This window comes from Eumetopias jubatus, unplaced genomic scaffold (genome assembly GCF_037043125.1).
Source record: "Eumetopias jubatus isolate StellerSeaLion01/CBP00866 unplaced genomic scaffold, mEumJub1_p1.0 scaffold_4, whole genome shotgun sequence".
NCBI lineage: Eukaryota > Metazoa > Chordata > Mammalia > Carnivora > Otariidae > Eumetopias > Eumetopias jubatus.
In genome coordinates, this window is record NW_028274810.1 from 98,437,371 (window position 1) to 98,458,794 (window position 21,424).

Here is a 21,424-nt window from a genome sequence, read left to right on the forward strand (position 1 = left end):
GAAGAGGTGGGCACAGTCACGGGTGTACCCTCTTGGCTTCCTTCTCAGGGTGGCTGACCGAGGCAGAGGGGCGGGCCTTAGGAGACGCTGAGCAAGAGAAGCAGCAAGGACTAAGGACCGTGTTTTATTGTCCTTCAGAGCTCAGAGAACTGGCCCCTCTGTGACCAGGCTGCACTTCCCTGATGGGTGAAGCATGGTTCCTTCCTTAGGGAGGCTGGGCTCAGTGTTGTTTTTCTTTCCATGGGAACAAGTCACAGCTGCAGCTGGGTCCCCTGCTCCGCCTCACGTCTACCACACGGGCTCGAGCAGCTTCCAGCCTGCTCCCAGGGTTCCTGATGCCCACCTGGCTCAGGTATCAAGCTGCTGGTGGCTCCTCTCTTCCGGCCCCTGGCTGCCAGGTGCTGGCGCCACTTCTCAAAGGCCTGGAATTGGGGAGGAGGAAGGAAAGGCTGTTTGGCTCCCTCCTGGGTCTGCTGTATGTGCTAGGCTAACACCTGTGCCCTGTTCCTTCTCTCCCCAGAGGGAATAGGAGACGCCACCACCCCCCGCTCCACCCCAGCCAGGCCAGCCCGCCAGCCCGCTAGCCAGCTCTGCCCCAGGCCTAATGCACAGGCTCAGAACAGATCTGACTTACGGTCTGGGAACCTATGCTCAGAGTGGGGCGGATAAGGGAGGGGGCACTTAGGGACCCATACCCAACATGGGCTAGTGTGAGTGGCAGCCATGCTGTGGCCAAGCCTCGTTCCTACACCAAGTGGCTGGGTAGGACTGGCCGAGCGCATGATCGCCAGCTAAATCGGGACCCAAGCTGTGTCTTCTCTAATGGAACTGACTCTGCCCCTGAAAATGGAGGGGCCCCAGCTCCGAAGAGCTGCTGGGAGGTGGGGGCCACCCCCCCCCGGTACCTGGGAAAGGACCTGGCCACCTTCTTGCTGCTGTAATCGCTGAGCCACCCATAGCCGCAGGGCCCGCTGCCGCCACACACGCCAGGCCCACTTCAGGTGCCACTGCCTCAGCTGTGGGGGTGGGAAGTGAGAGGCCCCCGGCCAGGCCGCTGCTGCCCCCCAGCCCCTCTGCTGTGTCTTCCCTCTACGGCTTTGCAGCACCAGGAGGAAGGGGCTGTGACGGCGCGGGCGGGGGGTGTCCCTTAAGGTGCGTTAATGCAGATCCTTGCACCTGACCCCAAGCTTTCAGACTTGATCCATACAGAGACCAAGATGTTTTGAGAAATGTCATTTCTAGCGGTTAGGGTCGGGGACGAGGTGAGCTGCGAGATCAGCTTGAGGCTGGGGGGGGGGTGCCCGCACTCACCAGCGTCCGTGCCAGCTGCTTGGCGCCCTGAGCATCTACCCAGTGCTGCCCCGGTGCGGCCAGCTGCCTGGCCCGCTGGGGGCCCCGCAGCCGGCAAATTGGTGCCTCACAGTGCCAGCGCTGCAGGTACTTCCTCCTGGTCGGGAGAGGCCCTGGCGTGCACCCCGGTAGCCAAGAGCATCAGGAGCCCTTCATGACCGGGAAGAAGGGCAGAGCCACGGACCCCCCTGGATCCTCCAGGAACGAGCACTGGCTCGAGAGGGTCCGGCCCCTGCCCCGGCTCAACCCGGCCCCCAGATCCTGCCCCCGAGCCCCGCCCACCCCACTCACTCCTGCAGGTGCAGCTGCTCTTACCCCAGCTGTCTAGCGGCCTTGCTTTGACTTTTGAGGGCTCCGGCCTCAGAGCTGCCGTCCCCACCTGGTCTTGTAGGGGGCCAGCCTTGAGTCTGGCCGGCGCATCCAGGCCGTTGCCACTGGCGCTGGAAGGCACCGCAGAGAGGGGGCTCTTTGCTGCCTGGGAGAAGAGGTTAACAAAATCTGTACATAAAAAGCATTTCCAGGCTTGTGAGATGTCTGGCCCCAGGGGCAGGTCTCCTTACTCTGAGCCCAGGACATTTCTGTCTGCTTCCTATGTCCGCTGTGGCAGTGGTGCTGGCTTGGGCTGGGCAGTGTCCCGAAGCCGTGGGTCTGAGGGAACAGCCAGAGAGGAAAACCTGAACCCCATGGGCCTGGACCCCCTGCATCCCAGGCAACCTGGCAGGATTCTTCGTGTCCTGCCCCTGACCAGAAGCAGGGCCGCCACCTCTTGTGTGGCCCCGAGGCTCCCAGAGGAGGCAGGGAAGGTGCCTGGGAGGAGTAGGGCCATGGGCGCACACCGCTGCCTCTTGCCCCATCCTCCCAGCGTGGTTGGAGACTCAGGCAGAGGGGCGGACCTGGTCCACACCTGATGCGAGCTCACCCGTGCCCGTGCAGCCTGTGAGGAGGCCTCTCCCCACCCGGGCTTTACAAAGTGAGATTGCCTGCCTGAGGCCCCTTGTCTCAGGAGCTCTCTGACTCCAGAGCCCAAGCCCAGCCACTGCTCTCCCACGGACCAGGGGCTCTCGAAGGACTTCTCTGCCCCCAGGAGGCATAATAGCAGCTTGTGTGGCTCAGTGAGGGCCGCCTGGGTGCGTGTGTGCATGCGGTAGAAAGGGGGGGGCCCTGGAGCCAAGTACCCTAGCTATCCTTCCCGGCATTTACTTTTGGTTTCGGCATGCCTCTGTTTCTCCCGTCAGCACATGGGATCCCGCCTGCCTTTGCTGATAAGAATGGAGTATTTGTATTTTTAAACAGACTGAAAATAAAATTGTGACACAGATCTAGAAATAAAATACTGAGCCCCCAGAATCTGTTGCCATAGCCCCCATGTGTGAATATGTGGATTCTGTAAATAACCAAAGTTAGGCCCTTTCAATTCCGTTTTAAAAAAGTAGGGGTGCTTGGGTGGCTCCGTCAGTTAAATGTCCAACCCGATTTGGGCTCAGGTCATGATCTGAGGGGCGTGAGATGGAGCCCTGCATCGAGCTCCGTGCTCAGGGCGGGGTCTGCTTGAGATCCTCTCTCCCTCTGCCCCTGCCCCTGCTTGCACTCACATGCGTGTGCTCTCCCTCTAAATGGAATCTTAAAAAAATTTTTTTTTTACATCTTTTTTCTAAGAACCTTTCTAGAATCTATTACATGCTTCCTGGCCTTCTGAAACAGGATTCTAGATGATTCCAGTTCATCTTTAGGAACACTGTGTGGACTGCCAGTAACTCTGCGGCTGTGTGTCTTCCAATGACATGTCCCTAGACTGCAATGTGGTGTCCCTTCTTGTGCCTGCCTTTCATTGTGGCTTCTTCAGTCCTGTTTGCCATTAAGCTGTTGTCACCATTTGAGGGTGTCAGAACTGTCTCTTTTTTTTTTTTCCCTTTTAAAAGTTTTATTTTTAGTAGTCTTCACACTCAACATGGAGCTCGAACTCACAACCCTGAGATCGAGAGTCACGTGTTCCACTGACTGAGCCAGTCAGGCACCCCAGAACTAACTGCTTCTGGTTCGGAGAGAAACTGGTGGTTGTCTTTGGGTGGAGGGAGTTATGAAAGCAACATTTCCTTTGTACTTCCTGATTTTCGTGTAGTGAGTGTGTTTAATTTTTCCAGTAAGGACTAAAAGGGACTTGGGGAACAGTTGTTCCTATCCGCATGTACCTGACTCTAGGTTGCACCAGGGTACATATGAGTTCAGGTGTCTGTCTCCCTAATAGACTGTGACCACGGTATTTGTCTTTGTGGAGGACCTGTGCTGGGCTGGCACTCAGTAGGTGCTCAGTAAATGTTTGCTGATGGACCCAAAGATGGCAGTCTTCCAGAGCCAGGAGGCTGTTCTAGAACCTAGTAGGGGTAGTGTCCATAAGGCCACTGGGTCCCCCGGATAAGCATCCAGCCACGCTTACCACCACAGGCTGAAGCAAGCTGATTCTGAGGCACTGGCCCTCAGGTCATTTTTGGACCTCCCACCCTGCCTAGGCTGTCTCACCTGCTTCCATGGGGCTGGAGTGTCGGTCAGCGCTAGGAGGCGCCCTCTGTTGGCCACCCTAGGCCACTGCCTGAGGTCAACTGCACGGGCCTCCTGAGCCTCCGCCTGTGGTTCCAACCGCATACTGAGCAGTGCTGCCTGCCACTGGGCCCAGTGGGTCCACAGAAGGCGTCTGGACCCAGCCTGCTGGAACTGGGTGATGGCGGCTCGCTGGACACGGCCCCTGGTTGTTGACTGGGCCCAGGCCTCTAGGACCCTGGGAGAGAGAGGAGCCCACATGTGTGGTGGGCTTTAGGGGGCCCTTCCCAGCCCTCGCCAGTGCCCTACTGGGCGGGGACCTCCGGGCTAAGCCCACACTGGTGCTCCTCCCCTCATCCCTCTTCTGAGGAAATCTGGTTAAAAGAGGCCCAGAGAGCAGCAGAACATCACACACCAGGGACAAGCATCTTGTTGAGGCGACAAAGAGCAGGCAGTCCTGCTGCTACACTTTGCCTCGCCCTCTCTCACAAGAGCACTGTTTAATGAGCACCTGCTGTGTTTCTGACTCCTGAGCTGAGTGCTTGCCTGCATTCTCTCTCTAAGGCAGGCCTGTTATTTTCCTTTGACCTTCAAAGACTTGCTCAGAGAGGGGTTGCACTGCTGGAAAGTGCAGGTCTGGACTTGGACCCCAGGACGAGCTGCAGTGGCTGGGATCGCCTCTCCCTCTGACCCCAGCCTCCTGAGCCCTGTCGCCAGCCACCAAATACCCTCTACCTCTGCCAACAACAAGCTCAAGGCCTCAGAAACAGACTGAGCTGGAAGCACCGTGTGGGGCTGCCCTCTGGCCATGGGCACCCACCTGGCGCTCAGCTTCTGGGCAGCATGGGCTCGGCTGACCCGGTGTAGGCGGGACTCACGCACCCGCTGTGTCCGGCACAGGGCCACTCTGCCTTCTGCCAGGTGGTGGGCCTTGTGGCGCTGGCCCAGAGCTGCTTGCCATGCTACGAAGGCCTGCTGGGCCCGGGCCCTGCTCAGCTGCCTGTCTGCCTGGCCCCCCTGCACGTGGCTTCTCCAGCGGCCCACGGAGGCCCGGGCCACACGCCGCTTCCGTGCCCAGGCCTTGGCTGCTCGGGCATCCTGCCACGTGGCAATTGTGGCCCCCACGGCCTTTCTCGGGCCATCCTGAGAGGCTCCCGTGGCCGGGACCACCCCTGTATCTCTCTCAACTCCACACCAGGCCTGGAAGTGGCTGAAAAACAGGAGCAGAGGAGAGGCCTAGCTGGCTTTCAGCGTCAAAAGTCCCATTTATTCCAAATCGCACCTGCAGATGCCCCCTCAAAGTGTCCTAGGTTATATGTGGCTTTGCATACACAACCCTGTGCCTTCAGAATGTAGGAACCGATGTGTAACGGGTCAAAGTGCCGGCTTTGGTTCAGGGCTTCCACACGAGCAGACAGACTCAGGAGGGCAGGTGCTCCCAGGAGGTCGTGGGAACATAGCAGGTGTGGGGTCAAGTGCCAGTGCCACCGGGGGGGGGGGACGGGGGCAGCCAGTTCTGGTCTCCCCTCACAAGCCCACTCGGGGGCAGGAGGCTGGTGAGGGGAGCACAGTGCCCACTCCAGGAAGGGCCAAAAAAAAACCATGCCCACTGTTCAGCTGTATCTGTTCAGTATCTGCTACTCCGCCGTCAATGGCTGGCTGCCCATGCGGGGACACCGTGAACATCTGCAAATTTATAGCTGAACGGTGGGAGGAAGCATCATCTGTCCCCGCTGTTTTTAACAATGCACGAATGAGCTATATACATTTTACTAGAACGTCTCTATTTAGGTGAAGAGCTCACTCTTTAGGCAACTGTATAGAGTAGGACTTGCCTGTGCTCAAACAAGACATGGGCAAGACACTGGAACACACGTTATGGTGGATGTTTGAGGCGTGGACTTCCCCCATCTTTCCCGTGTCCTCGCAAACCAAAGGACTGACCTGGCCAGGAGTTGGAGACCTGGGGCTCATCAGGGCATCAGGTGGGCACCCCTCGAACAAAGCAAGTAAAGGAAGGTCGGTGGTCATGTCTCTATGGCTCCCTCGTTAGGTCCCCTGGGTTGTCTCTCTGCTTTTTCCAGAGTGGAGATGACCCTCACCCTCCTACCCCCGGGCCCACCCACCTGTGCAGTAGAAGCTGCTCTGGGGGGTCCACTGGGTGTCTCTGACCAGCTGCTGCCTGCCGCCAGTTCTGGAACACGGACCTCCTCAAGCCCCGGAGATGGACCTGCACCCACCTCTGATACTTTGCATGCAGGAACTGCTGCCCTGTGGCCAGAGAGATGCTGAGATGCCCCCGGGCGTTCATCCCAGCCTTGCCCCTCAGCCCTGGGTAACTGTGGGCCCCTCCTCAGCCAGCCCTTTGCACTCGACCCAAGCAGGGGCAGAGGAGGCCCCCAGGGTTTAAATGCTTCGGTTACAAGTGTCCTGCAATGACCAGGCCAACCCAGCTCATTGTTTTTCATTTCTTGGAAATGTTTAGGAATCAGGAGAATTCATGTAAAAATCTAGATTTCCAGCTTTTCTTTGAAAACGAGATCTGGCAACCCTGGGTCAGCATAACTGGGCAGCGACTGGGCTGGAGAAGCAGCTGTCCCCAGTGGACAGGACATGAACTTTCCAGAACGACCAGGTCCCCACCCGCCAGCTCATTGATACGATGTGTTAGTATAGTGGGAAGCCTCGAAAACGGCCCCCAGTGATCCCCACCTCCTATGCTGGGCTCTGAGGGCACCATGACTCAGTGCTCAGGCCCATGACTCCTGAAGGCCAGGTGAGGATAATGATGATGACGATGAAGACAAAGATGATGATGATGACAGTAACACCTACTAGGAGCTGGGTTCTGAGCCAACACTGCGTGGTTGGTCTCATAGACTCCCCACAATCACCCTATGAGGAGGGTACTGCTGTGATCCCCATTTTACAGATGAGTGAGCTGAGGCTCAGAGAGGTTATGTAGCTTGTGTAAGGTCCACATAGCCGGGGAACGGATGGGCAATGTCCAGGCCCCTGGGTTCTGCTCTGCCCCCTCCCTGTCCTGGGTGTGCCCTGTGGGGGGGGTCCCATCACTGGACTCTGTGCTGGAGGGCACAAAACCCTGGGTCTCCCTGATGGACCCGGCCCTTCCCTCCCCTTCAGTGACCCGGAGCCAGGCCCCGACTCACTCTGCCAGGAGGAATGCCAGCAGTGCAGGGCGCGTCGAACCAGCATGCGGCCCCGCGCCCGAACCCACTGCTCCACCTCTCGCCCCTGCACCAGCCGCCTCCGCCACAAGCCCAGCGCGGCTCTGCAGCTCCGGTCCCAGGCCCAGCCAACAGCCAGCTCTCTCCGGGCCCCTCGGGCCGTGGCCCAGTGGCTCCAGCCGAGGAGGATGCTAGGAGGGGGAGCGTCCACCCTGAGGATGGTCAGTGCCACCCCGGGCTCCCCTAGGAGCTCGAGGGGATTCTTCTCCCTATTTCCCTCAAGGGGGAGGGTGGCTTGCTGGGGGGGCTGGACTGCTCAGATGCTACTCCGAGTGTCACAGTGACAGGTTAGGGATAAGATGGGACCTCGGACCCCAACCAAGTCCTGAGCTCAGCCACCAGTGATAAACATTGCCATGAACTGAGTGCTTACTCCGTGCCAGGTACTGGGCTAGGGGATTGCGTGCCCCTACCTTGTTGATGCCCATCGGAGTGACTACTGTTAGCATCCCCATACAAATGAGAGACGGAGGAGACACAGAGAGGTTAAGCAACTTGCCCAAGATCACGCAGCTAGCGAGGGGCAAAGCTGGGATTAGAACCCAGGCAGAGCGACGCTTGAGATTGTGCTGCAGATGAATAGATGAATGAGCCACAGCTATGAAGTCTCTGGGAGACATGACTGGCAGGCTAGGAGGGCAGGAGAAGTCCAGAGGACCCGGGTCTGGGTACTAACAGATTGGAGCGTGAGAGGGGAGCCCTCTGGGAGGCAGACCCCAAAGGGATGCTGCTGTGAAGGTCAAGGAATAATGGGAAGGGAACTGGGAACAGGATGTCCACAGAGCGGCGGGTGGCATGGCTCACCCGCCATGGGGAGGGGTCCCTACCGCCTCTGAAGAGTACACCGGTGCCACCTCGCTGCACCCCGGGACTGCTGGGCCTGCACCTGCCAGAACAGCAGGCACCGTGCCTTCTGCCGCTGCTCAGAGGCCCACAAAAAGCTCAGCCGGAGGGTCTCCAAGAGGGCAGGGGCCCTGGAAGCCTGGGGAAGCAGGGATGGAGTCCTGGATCCCTGGGCCCCTGCCCTGCCCCACAGTTTCCTCCCACCTGTCCCCCACCCACCCTAGCCCATCCCCACCCCCTGCCCCTCACCTTTTCTAGTGAGCTTCGGGGTGGGCTGCAGCCCAGCAAGGGCTCCCTTCCCGGGATGCTGCCCAGGAGCTCCGGGGCCAAGGTGGTCCTGGCACTGTCTGATGGGGTGCTCGGACCCCACGCCTTCAAATGCCACCCCCTCAGGATACGCCGAATCATTTGCTGCCGCATGCCCCGGAGGAAGGAGCTACAGGAAGGGGCAGGTGAGTCCCTGGGCCCCAGCCTCACCCCGTGGCTGACGGGGCTGCCAAGCAGGTGCTATCCCCGGCTGGGTCTCTGCCAGAGCTGATCTGGAAGGGGGCCTCCCCTGCCAAACACCAGGCCACATATGGGACTACTGGGGGCTCTGAGACGTACTCATGCCCACTGGGGTACCACCCCCAGAGATTCTGACTTAGCAGTCGAGGTGCGGCCTGGGCTTCCTAACTTTTCCAGAGCTCCCGGAGTGACTCTCAACAAGTATCTAAGGCTGAGGCCACTGCTACCTATGCCTGCATCACCTCGCGATCCTCGACACACTCCTGATGGGAGGGGGAGCTGAGCCCCAGACCCAAGGACCCCAGACTCAGGAGACCACATGTATGGTCACATCAGTACTTCTGCCTCTGCTTGGTTATAAAGATAAGGGAACTGAGGCCTGGTGGAAGGTCATTTCTCCAAACTCCATATAGCAGAAGAGGTGGGATCCAAATACTTATTTTAGATCACAGGGCAGCCCTAGCTCTGTTGTAGGAAGATACTGTTCCCTGATGCCCAGAGGCTAGAGGATGGACTGGAGGAGGGAGAGCTACATTCTGAGGGACCATGGTGAACTGACTTCTCTGGGAGTTCTAAGGGCTTCATTCAAAGAGACGGAGGGTCCAAGTGGACCAAGTGGGTGTGGGATGATGGATACTAGGCATGTAGCTTGCTCGCTTGCTTTCCTTCCTTCCTTCCTTCCTTCCTTCCTTCCTTCCTTCCTTCCTTCCTTCCCTCCTTCCTTCCTTCCCTCCTTCCTTCTTTATTTGAGAGAGAGCACGAGTGGGGGTGAGGGGCAGAGGGAGAAGCAGGCTCCCCACAGAGCAGGGAGCCTGACATGGGACTCAATCCCAGGACCCCGGGATCATGACTGGAGCCGAAGGCAGATGCTTAACTGACTGGGCCCCCCAGGCGCCCCAGTATGGGGCTTTCGATGACAGAATTCTTATCCCTGCAGCTGCTGGCTTACATTCCACTTGAGGTCTCAGCGCAGCTGGCCCCTCCTGACCTCCATCGCCCCCCTCACCCACAGCCATCAGCCTGGACTCTGAGTCCCAGCAATGACTGTCTTGTAGAAAAGTAACAGGGATCTTCTTGCTCCTAATTCACCGTGTGATTTAGAGCAAGCTGCTCGGCCCTCTGAGCCTCAGTTTCTCTAGCTGTATAACGAGGCAGACGGGCACTTACTCACTTACATTATCTATCACGCCTCTAACATGCCAGACCACGGTGAGGCAGACACGGTTCTTGCCACTAGGGGACTCCCCCCCTAGCCTGGAGAGAAGCAAGCAACCTCTCCATCAGGTTCCAGCTACCCTGGTAGGTAGGGGTCTGTGTTTGTGTCCCCGACTACCCCATGGCTCCCACAGCTCGCTGTCTGCCTAACCACTGTCTCCAGGCCCCTGGGCCACCTCCCTCAGCCCTGCACCTGCCTGCCGGGTACCGCAGCATGCCATGGTCCCTGCAGGAGCCTCGGGGAAAGGCAGGACCTGGCCTATTCCCCGTGGGACACTTCCCAGGGCTGAGCATTGCTCACATGCCCACCCTGTACGTAACCCCTGGGCCCAAACCCAGGTCACAGGCTCATGGACACCTACTCCGCCCTCTGGCGCTGGGAGAGCCTCATCCTCCAGAGCAGCAGTGCCCGGTGCAGGGCCAGTCTCCGGCAGGCTTCCTGCAGGGAGCCCCCGCCTTGCTCCCGGGGCAGCCCCTGGGCCTGAGCCACTACCCCCAGGCCACGGGCTGTAGCCACTCCAGGCGCTGAGCTGCAGAGGGCCACGTTCCCTGAGAAGCAGTCAAAGGATGAATCAGCCACGTCCCCAGTGACCTCCTTCCTCCCAAAGCCCTTGGCGGCACCCATGGCAATCAGGGATGGCGTGGGCTGCTGCCCCAGCCTGCCTCACCCCTCCTTAGGACCTCCCCTCCCAGGCACTGCCCTCCTCCCACTGCCTCCAAATCCTCCCCTCCAAGTCACCTCAAAGAGCCCATTTTCCCTATCAGATTTTTTTGGGGGGGTGGGGGACAAGGGCTGTGTATTATCCCCCAGACCAGGAGCTTCCAAGAGCAGGGATCACATCCCCTTCTAGTGGAAGATGGAACGAAGTCTCTTGCCTAGAGAAGCTCCTGACCTAGAGTGAGGATGGGGCCCAGCCAAGGCCTGCCCACTCCGGGGACCCCTCCAGAACCCTGCCGGGCCGTCAGACCGCACCCCCCAGAATGCTCTGCGTTCTACCACCTCCCAACACGAGAAGCCATCAATTCCACTGGGGCCCACCACAGAAGGAGCTTAGGTGACACTCTTTGCTGGGGTGGGAGGGAAAGGGAGCCCCTCGGCCTGCCACTTGCTCGCTCACCCGCCTTCTGACAGCAGAGGGACAACCGGGTCACCTTCGCTCCATCTGAGGCCCGGAGCTGCTTCATCCGCACCCACTGTTGCAGACATAACCTCAGGCTCCCTGCCCGGCGGTGGGCCAGGCCGTCCCGGGACTGGGCGGCTCTTTGCACAAACTGTTGCCAGGCCCCAAAGCACCTGGGGAACCGAGAGAAGGTGCTGGTACGAGTCGTCCGTGCCACTGCTGAGGACTCGGACAAGCCACTTCACTCTCTGACCCTGTTCGGGCCAGCATGCCCTCACCGCCGGGTGCCCGGATGGCCTCCGCAGCCTCCTGCCTGGCCTCCCGCATCCACTCGGGGCCCCTCCAGGCACTGGTGGCTCAGTGCCCAGAGTGATCTTTTTCAATCTCAAATGCGGTCATCTGGCTCTCCTGCTGAAAACCCCCCGCCTTGCGCTTGGGACAGAATGTCAACTCCTCGGCACCGCCTACAAGGCCATGTGTGATCTGGCCCTGGCACGCCTTTCCATCTTCATTTAACCCACCCTGGGCTGCCAGGGTGTCCTTTGAGTTTCCCACACTCCCCTGTCACAGGCCTTTGCCTGGGCAGTTCCTTCACTCGGCGCTCTCCTGCTGGCTCTCCCTCAACAGGCCAAGGGTTCATCCTCACATCTCCGTGGAACCATGGTTGAGCTCAGCAAACTTCGCTCAAAGCTCTCCTAGGAAACTGCACTTGGGGGGGCGCCTGGGTGGCTCAGTCGGTGAAGCGTCTGCCATTGGCTCACTCAGGTCATGATCCCAGGGTCCTGGGATCCAGCCCCACGTGGGGCTCTCTGCTCAGTGGGGAGTCTGCTTCCCTCTCTCCCTCTCCCCCTCCCTCCTTCTCTCTCTCTCAAATAAATAAATAAAAATAAAATCTTTAAAGAAAAGAAACTGCACTGAGGGATGCAGGCAGCAGGATGTAGACCCGGGAAACTCTACTTGATCAGCAATCTGGTTTCCTCCACAGATAAATTGCAAAGAAAAAAACTAGAGGGGACCCCAGAGCTCAAAAACACTTTAACGACTTATCGACCAACTTTAGCATGAGGACTTTATTTAGATCCTGGTTCAAACTATAACCGAATGTGTACCTGTAAAACAGTTGATATTAAGGAATTAATGTTCACTTTTAAGCGTGATCATGGCACGGTGGTTATGTTGTTGAAAAGAGTCCCTAACTTTTAGAGATGCTACAGAAGTATTTACGGGTGAAAAGGTATGATGTGGGGGGCCTGCTTTAAAATAACATAGGGGGCGCATTTGGGGTACAGATGAAACAAGGTTTTCAAGAGGTGATTTTCTTTTTTTCTCTCTCTTTTTTTTAAAGATTTTATTTATTTATTTTAGAAAGAGAAAGACAGCATTGGCGGGAGGGGCAGAGGGAGACGGAGTGAGAGAATCGCAAGCAGACTCCCCGCTGAGCGCCGAGCCTGACACGGGGCCGATCCCAGGACCCTGAGATCATGACCTGAGCCGAAACCAGGAGTCAGACGCTCCACCGACTGCCCCACCCAGACGTCCCCAGGAGGCGATTTTCTTGAAGCTGGGTGATGGGGACGCTGCGGGTTAGTACCTATTTTCTCTACTTTTGTGTAAGATGTAAATGTCACATCATAAAAAATTAACACGGGAAAAACCCTCTTATGGATCTGCGTTCCTTCCCCTCACGACACTTACTGGCGCACCCTCTGTGACTGCCATGCTTCCGGGAGCGGGGTTGGGGGGCGGCCGGCGCCGAGCTTTGCTTAGGACCAAATCCCTCTGCCTCAAGGAAGGGGTCCCCACTCCCACCTTCTTCCACTTCTCCCTACCTGCAGAGCCAGGCTCTCCGCTGCTGAGTGTCCAGCGAGGCCACCCTGGGTGCGTCTGCAGCAGGAGAGCACCAGGCTTGGGGGTGTCTCCCCCTCCTCTGAGTCCTCAGTGTGACCTGGGAGGCCTCTCCCTGGAGCCCCCTCTCCCGCCTGGCCCATTCCTTCCGATGGCACCACAAGAGGAAGACTGTAAAGCAAAGAGAGAGAGTAAGGAAGCTCAGGACGGGAGGAGGCTCTGTCGTTCCCCATCTCTGGGCCTCAGTTTCCTTGTGAGTGAGTGATGTCTGAGGGACCTTCCGGTTCGAACACTCAAGCTTCTGCAGGAGCTGTATTAACATCAACGGCACACAAATACAGGCTGTGCACCTTTCATACTGTGTGCCCTCAAGCTGGTCACTTAATTTCTCCGTGCCTCACTTTCCCCATCCGTAAACTGGGCACAAATCTTTGCCCAGGTCCCGTGAGGCTCAAATGAGATCGTGTCTGGGAAACTGTCCAAGGAGACGCTCAGTAAGCACTCATTTGCTCAGGAGCCCCAGCCCTGCCCAGTGTGGGTGCTCGGGGCCAGCCCCGCTCCCTCTCCCCTGCTTTCCCGGGGCCCACAGCTCACCAGCCAGTTGTTGTAAGACCTGCAGCATCTGGTCTGCCCCATCGCCTCCGGCTGGTTTCGGCCAGGCTCCTGCCTCCTCCCTCGGACTCCCTGGACTGTGAGTGAAGTTGCCCAGAGAGAAACCAATGCCCGGGGTCAGGCTGAGGGAGAGTGCACAGTCCCAACCTGGTCACCCGGCCACCAGCATGGCAGGTGCAAATGTGCGCTCAGCCGCCCCTACCCCACCTAGTTCTCTCCATATCGTCCCTGATTATCGAAGTGATCTGGGGGGAGGTTCTGCTTTTGTTTCATTCCCTCTCGCGCGCTCTCTCTCTCTCTCTCTTTTAAAGCTTTTGTTTATTTATTTGACAGAGAGTGAGCACAAGTAGGGCGAGTGACAGGCAGAGGGAGAGGGAGAAGCAGGCTTCCCGCCGAGCAGGGAGCCCGACATGGGGCTCGATCCCAGGACCCTGGGATCATGACCTGAGCCGAAGGCAGCTGCTTAACGACTGACCCACCCAGGCGCCCCTGTTTCATTCTCTTCAATACTATTTGGACTCTCACAGCAAACAAGTACTCAAACAAATGGCATTTGAATAATTATTTTAAACACATTTGTTTCATTTACAAATAGAAACAAAACCCATCATTTGCTGTAGTGGAAGATTGAGGGAATGGAGAGGAAATAGCCAACTTGAATTTCACTGCTCCAGAGATAAGCCCTAATGCTTATTTCAGCATGTTTTTTGGATGAAATATTTATTGATTTTCATTTTGAGCAATACACAAAAATAAAATACACAATACACGAAGCTTAACTGTCTTAGCCACCTCTAAGTGAGCTGTTCGGTAGTGCTAAGTAATTGTACGACGTTTCACTGTTTTTCCTTCTGTATTGTTTCATGTGCATGAAAAATATCTTACACACCATTTTTTAGCCTCCCCCCCCCCCATCTAACATACCAAAACCATTTCTCCTTGTCACTAAAAATTCCATGCAAATACCCATGAAACTACTTCTAGAAAGGGGGAATACACGGGGAAGGGCGGGGAAAGGTTCAACTATTTGGGAGTGTTTTTTTCAAATCAAACACGCATTACTGTTACAATTAGAAATAATGCCAATAAAGATATTGAAACGAAAAATTTTAAAAAAGAATGGGGAGGAATTTTTAAAGTCTTGATGAACATCGTATTGAATGGTTGCTCAACCATAATTTTCTCCCTCACCGTGGGGCACTTAGGCTGTTTTGAAGTTTTTATAAGCAACAGAAATAATGCCGCCATGGACATAACTCTTGCACAAAGCTTTGTCCACATCTGCGGGTTTCGTTTTCATTCTCTTGTGGGGGGAGCGGGGAGGGGGGACACTGAGGCAGGAAGCGGGGGAAGGGAGGCCACCAGCACTGCCCAGGGGCCATTAGGGTGTCCTGCACTACCTGTTTCTCCTGGTGGGGTCCACCTCTGGCTCCCTTCCTGAGGGGCCTTGGCCTTGTCCTGCCCCAGAGGGTGGGGGTCCCGGCCCAGCCTGGACGTGCGGCTGCCCCTGCTTCTGCTGCAGAGTCCGGTTTCGCCACTGGGGAAGAGAGAGGGAGAGAAGGATGTCAGCAGCAGCCTCAAATGTGCCCCAAGAGGGGGCACCAGGGTGGGGCGCAGGGACAGAAATGTCTGACTCCAAAGCCTTCGGTCTTAACCTGTAGACTGCCCGGCCCCTTTGGGAATAAATGAATGAATGGAGACAAGGAGCCCAAGACGCAGCATTTTCCTTGGGAGGCAAATCCTGGAGCTGGGCCCTCTCAGAGGACCCCTTTCCCAAGGAGGAACGAACACAGACGTGTCCTGGCAGTCCTGGCTGGCTAACCACAAGTAAAAGATAGCAACCACTCATACAGTAGAGCACTTGCTGTGTGCTAAGCAGGGTTCTAAGTCCTTTCTATTTATTAACTTAACATCCCAGCAACCCTGAAAGGTAGGTACTATTATTATTATCCCATTTTGGAGCGAAAGAAACTAAGGCTCAGAGAGGTTAAGTAACCTGCCCAAAGCCACACAGCAAGAAATCATGGAAAAAGGAAAATAGCGGAGGCAGGATGTGAACACAAGCAGAGCTGGTTCAGGTGTCTGGGTGGCCCTCCACCTGCTCTACTGCAGCTCACTCAGGAGGTACAGAACAGGTGCCCCAGAGGAACCCCCTCCCCAGACATACCAGCTTTTCATCACTGCCCCATGGCCCAACCAGGAGGCCCCTGACCTTCTGGAAGCTCTGGGCCAGTAAGGCCTGAGTGTGTCGCCTCCACGCCACCTCCAGCTGGGCCTCCCGGAGCCGCGGAGCCCGCCCAAGCGCCCTCAGGCCTCTGCGTAACACCTGCCGGTGGCCCAGGGCCTCTGCTGCAGCCGCTGTCTGCCGTTCCTGCACCAAGTGCCACCAGGCTCCGAAACATCTGGACAGCCACTGCCGGCTGGGGCCAGACCGGGGCTGATCAGGGGGGTGGGCCTGGCCCCTGGGCCCCAGGAAGCAGCTGGGGGCCGGGCACCACCCAGGTCACCTGTCCAGCCCTGACGCCTCATGCTGCTGCAGGAAGACCAGCTGCAGACTGGAGGAACTGCCCTCTGCTGGTGGCCGGCCCCGGGGAAATCCCGGACAAGCAAGCTCCTGGAGCCACAGAATGCCCCCTTGATGGCCAAGAGTGCCAGGCAGCCTTAGAAGTTGCAGATTCCCAGCAGCCACAGCAGTTCCCATGTCCCGGGCCTTAGGGCCTGGGAGGTCCCTCGCATTCCCCAGCAGGGACAGGGTGAAGGAAGTCCCCTCCCCCGGAAGCCCTGCGTGGATCTGCCACCAGGGCCCGACCTCCATCAGGGGCTGGTCTCCACTGGCCCAGGCAAATGGGGGAGTAGCTGCCCCAGGAGGGTGGCCGGCCCCCACCCCCCAGCCCATGGCCTCACCGGGCTGTCTCAGACGCCAGGCTCACCACGTTCCGGGCTTTTTTCTTGGAAAGCAAAAGGACGTGACACAGTTCTCAGGCTGAGGAGTGAGCAGGATAGGACACCCCCTGCCCAAGGCCTCCTTTTCCGGGGGGAGGGGGTGTAACAGGGTAGTGGCAACCAGCTGGCCACGAGAGTTCCTGGGAGGAGCCCTCCTGGGGTCCCCCAGCTCCCACACCCAGCCTCCTCTGGCCTCTACCTGCATGGTGCTCCTTGCTGGGGCTGCGTCCGGTGGGCAGGAAGCCATCTTCTCTTCCTCCTTGCTGACCTGTTCCTGCAGAGTCACCTCCCCTCCCTTCTGCCCAGTGGGGACGCCCCGGGCAGCACGGGAGCGGGCCGAAGAGCAGAGTCTGGCCTCCTTGCTGCCCGCCCCTCGAGGGAGCCAGGGGTCTCCCCTCTGCCCGCTGCCATATGTCGGCCCCGGGGAGAAGTTCTCTCCTTGCCTCAGGGGGTTGGCCAGAAGGACCCCCTGCTTAGGGTCAAGGAAATCCCCAGGCAGGATCCCCAGCGTGGTCTCCAGGGACGCAGGCTTCCTGTTTGCCTGAGAGTCTGAGAGGCCAGCCTGGGTCCCTTGTGTCTCTGGGAAATTGGCAGTTTCCCTGAGACCTGGCAGGTGTTTCTTCCTCCCATCCCAGGAAGCAAGAACAGGTTGGCTGGGCTGGGCGTGGGCAGGGAGTACCTGCCCACTGCTGGGTTCCTGGAACGCCTGGCACCCGAGACGGACGACTGCGTGCTCCAGGTGTCGCACAGAGGCCAGCAGCTGGTGGATGGCAGTTTGGGATGGGCCCCGAGCCTGGCTCTGGACAGGGACAGTCAGGTCTTCCAGGGTGAGGGGCTCTCCCCTGATCCTAGAGGGCCAGCTCCCCAGGCCACACCAGGGTCTGGAGCCTGGCCGTGTGTGCCCATTGAAAGGGGCAAAGCCTGCAGCTGGCTGGACGTCTGGGCTGAGGGAGTCTGTGGCCAGCAGCCGGGACTGTCTCAGGCTGGAGGATGGGCAAGCCAGTGATCCTTGGGGGCGAGGATCGTGTGGGGACAGAGGGGTCACGTGGGGCCAGAGGCGGGGGCTGATGGGGCTTCTGCACTCGGCCAAGCTGGTCCCCCTCATGCTCAGGTTACTCTGCTGGATGGCGAGCTCTCGGGCCCTCCCCTGGGGCCTGCCGGCCGGGGGCTCCAGGTTGCTCTGCTGTTGCAAGCTTGAGTTGATCAGCCGGCCAGTTGTGTCCTTCAGGACAAGGCTCAGGCCGGGGCTCAGGCCAGCCAGGTTGGTCTGGACTCGGCAAGGCTCCTGGTGCAGCTCGGCCCCTGGGGAGGGTGTGGCGGCAGGCCCTCCCCTCTGGGCCTGGTACGAGCGCGCCCACCGGCCAAGTCCACTGCCCAGGCTGACATCTCGGCTCTTCAGGAATCTCTGCTGCTCTAAAGAGAGGAGAGACAGTTGTGCCCTGGCGGGGCGGGGTGGGGGGAGCTGGTGCTCAGTGCTCGGGTGGGTTGGGGGGTGCTGGTCAGAGACAGGGCCCCGGGTGGGAGGGGGCCAAGGACTCCCCCAGGGGACTGAGTGGTGGTCTGACTCAGGCTGCAGGGAGCAGGGCTGGGGCGCAGGCGGGGTGGAGGGCAGAGGGAAGCAGGGGGTCAGGAATGAGGTGTTGAGGGCATCCCAGGTGAGAGACGACAGGGCAGAGATCAGGAGTGGCAGGGACAGAAGAGGGAATTCGGAGACAGATTCGGATCTGCTGTGGAGGCTCAGAAGGGGGTGGGGGGATGAAGGGAAGAGCCAAGGATGACGGATTTCTGGCTTGGGCGGAGGTGATGGGGGAGAGCCCCGGGGGGTTAGAACAAGACCCAACACATCCCACAGCTGCAAGGGAGCGGCTCTTGGGGACTAGTCTCCCGAGCCCCCAAGGCCATTCCACAGCGGAAGACTAGGCTTCCTGGCAGCTGGGGAAGTGCCTGGGAGGACCTAGTATCTGCAGTGGACCAGAAGACTTGCAGCTTTGAAGATAGGAACTAAAGTTCAGAGAGGTTTGGCAACTTGCCCCAGTCACACAGCTAGAACTTGGAGAAACTGGCCTGTGAATCAGAATCTGAATTTGTTCGGGGGCTGCTTCCATCCTTGGCTATACCAGCTCTGTAGCCTTCTCGAAGTCCCCAGCACCCGAGCCACTAGCCCGGCACAGACCGCCCCCGGGGGTGGGGGTGGCGTCCCTTCTCAGCCAGGGGTCCCAGCCAGGCCCACTTCTGGCCTGCCTCTTCCTGACTCTCCCTCAGCCCCCGGCTAGGAAGACTCTGTCCCGGTCCAGCTGGCCCTGTCCAGCTAATCTCTGGAATTAGTGAGGCCCTGGGCTGGCCTGACGGGAAAGGAGCTCTGGGCCAATAGCTGCTCCTGCCACATCCAACCCAGACCCATTAAGCCTCTTGCCTGGCCTCAGGGGCGCCACAGGCCTGGGGGGCACATTCTCCTTGTGGTTGGCATCAGGTCTCAGCTCCATGGGCTCCAGGGCAAAGCCAAGGCGACAGTGTCCTTGGCCCACACCACAGCCGGGCTGGCCTGTTTGATCGGATGGGTTCTGAAGGGTAAGAACAGGATGCCCGACTCCCACCGAGTCACACCCCAGCCCTGGTCCACAATGCACCCTTCACCAGCAACCCCTGGTTGCCCTGGGGCCCAACCCCAGCTGTCCTGGTCAGGCCCCCGTACCACCCCCTTTCCTTTGACAATGTCTCGTGTCCTCCAGCACCTGTTCCTTCTAACACTGACCACAGGCCTCTCTGTGGCCCCTGCTTCCTGGGCAGCCCTCTCAGGTGGGGGCTCTCTCAGACCACTAGGCCGGGGGAGGGGGCCCTCTTTACTTCCCGCCCCCACTTCCCGCCTTCTCCCCTCTCTAGAACACTCCAACCCGAAGCTCCAGGCACGCCCCAAAACCAGCCCAACCCCTGTCCCCTCATTCCTTGCCGGTTTCAGCTCTGGCTCACTGTCCCAGTCTCCAACACACACCACAGTTCTTGACCATCTCACCATCCACACGGCTGATAACCTCCCACGCCTGGTGAGCGGGGTCCTTGATCTCTCTTCCTTTCCCACTATCTTGCCCTTTGTCCCACCTCAGCCACCTGCTCCCATGGTGTCCCCAGGTTTGGTCATCCTACATAACGGCACCCACTCCATAATTTCAGCTCCAGGGCCCACCCCATCCTCTAGTACCCGATTCGGTAGTCTTTCCCCCATCAGACCCCATCCTCTGGCCCTGCCACCCTCTGACTGTCCCTTGCTGCTTGCTTTCTCACCCCTCCTTCCACAGTTTAACCACCCAGCATAGAAGCAGCCCTTGGCACACCCTCACCCTGGCCCCGCACCCCTCCTCATTCTGCACAACGCTGACTAGTGCTTTTCACCCTACTGCCACACTGAAAACCTCGCTCCAAATGACCACCTTCCATCCCAAGCCGGGGCAAAGGCTGCGGGAGAATCAGACTCTACTTCCCTCCCCCTCCCTCCTGATGCCAATTCACACTTTCTCCTCTGTCCTCAAACCCCTGCCACCACCTCCCCTCCCCTCCCCCGCTCCAGCGGACCTTGCTTTCTGTTGCACTCAACAAAATGGGGAAATCGGAAGAGAAATGCCTTGCGTTCCTTTACCAGCCAGCTCCCGGGTCATAGCCTCCTAGCCCTTCCCTCATCCTGGGCGGTCCCGTTCCCAGCCCGACCCTCCCCAGCACTCTGGGGGCCATCCCGTCTTGCCTCCCCAGGGACAGCGCCCAGAGCCACCACTGGCCTCCGAGGTGTCATTCTGTGAATCAGGAAAAGCACCCGTGACCCCTCACGGCCCCACAGCGACTCAGGCCTGAACCGGGGTACAGAGCTTGGGGGATGGGACACAGGCTCTGATGTCCTTGCTCCAGAAACTACCCCCCCCACCAAAGCTTCCCCCTTTTTTACTGAATCATTCTTATGAGCACTTAAGGAGGTGGTTATTTCTTCCAACTTTAAAAGACAGAAAACAAAACCACCCAAAAAACCCACCACCACCACCCTTCTTGAGCCTCCAGGTTCCAGCTCATCTCTCCCACCCTCACCACACCCAAATCCCAATTCCTCTCCCATCTCCACCTCTGCCGACCTCACTGCAATCGGCTCCTCCCAGCCCCACCTGCCCAAAGCTGCTTTCCTCCAGGTGATCCCCGAGATGCCATGCCCCTAGCCAGCCCAGAGCCCTGGGCTTTCTGGAGGCAGTAGCCGCCGTAGGATGGGGGTCACTCACTCGTCCTCCTGGGAGCCCTTGCTTCCCTGACTCCAGGATGCCCCCTTCTTGGGTGTGGAACCAAACTAAAGTGGAGTCACTTATGTCAAGGACAGAATGGAGATGGTCAACGTAGGCGCATAAAGGACACTTAACCTAATCTTACAGGAATTTACAGCTCTTCTCAGAAATCAGCTGAGGACACCAGCCAATCCCCGACCACCAAAGTCTGTTCACGCTCTCTCAGGACTTCCTCGTTCCCTTGGAGTCCCTTGAATCCTAATAAGAAAGACCATTAGCTCTAGACCAATCAGCTCCAAAAGCCAGATGAGTTCCGCATTTATCCCATAAAAACCCCTTGCTCTGTGAGCAGTCGGAACTCATTGCTCCCGTAGACCTGAGTTTCCTGGCTTGCAGGATGAGAGCCTTGCAAAGTCTGACGCAGTCCTTCTGCTTTGTTTTATTCCGTGTGCAGAGTGTGGGTTTTGATTGGGTTCCCTCCCCTCCCTCCTGCCTGTCAGCTCCCTCCCTGTCACCTGGCTGGCTCCTCCTCTTCCGAGCTCTTGCCTTCAAGGCCCAATAGCTGTTATGTAAGTAAAGTCCTCTTGGAACCCAGCCACCGCTAGTGATTTATGGCTCTTCTCTGGCTGCTTTCTTGATACAACGGCAGAGGAGTCAAAACACAGACCTCATGGACCTCGATCGAAGCCTAAAACATGTACTCTCTGGCCTTTAAGAACGTTTGCTCACACCCTGTCCTGTGTTATCTGGCCCCCCGTTACCTTACAGACCTCACCCGCCTTGTCCCTCTTGCTCTCTCCGCTCCCAACACACCAGCCTCCTCGATGTTCTTCAAAAGTGCTGTGCACATCCCCGCCTCAAGGCCTTTGCACCTGCTGTTCCCTCTGCCTGGAACTCTCCTTCCCTCTCTCCTTCAAGGCTTGCCTTAACCACAGCAGGGAGCCCTTCCTTG

The 21,424-nt window shown here is 58.3% G+C and overlaps 1 protein-coding gene across 1 annotated transcript; it reads right to left on the reverse strand.

The window, feature by feature from the left end:
* Positions 1 to 108: 108 nt before the first annotated feature.
* On the reverse strand, positions 109 to 20,966 carry CUNH1orf167 (chromosome unknown C1orf167 homolog). The gene is given in 21 exon segments (XM_088022863.1): positions 109 to 350; positions 352 to 422; positions 906 to 1,016; positions 1,312 to 1,474; positions 1,721 to 1,998; positions 3,868 to 4,123; positions 4,706 to 5,095; positions 6,012 to 6,156; positions 7,056 to 7,264; positions 7,961 to 8,115; positions 8,226 to 8,412; positions 10,061 to 10,247; positions 10,817 to 10,992; positions 12,649 to 12,835; positions 13,259 to 13,353; positions 14,677 to 14,813; positions 15,489 to 15,696; positions 16,181 to 16,224; positions 16,419 to 17,632; positions 18,633 to 18,761; positions 20,473 to 20,966. Coding segments are annotated over 20 exon segments (4,413 nt in total). The 5' UTR covers positions 18,703 to 18,761; positions 20,473 to 20,966; the 3' UTR covers positions 109 to 220.
* Positions 20,967 to 21,424: the final 458 nt, after the last annotated feature.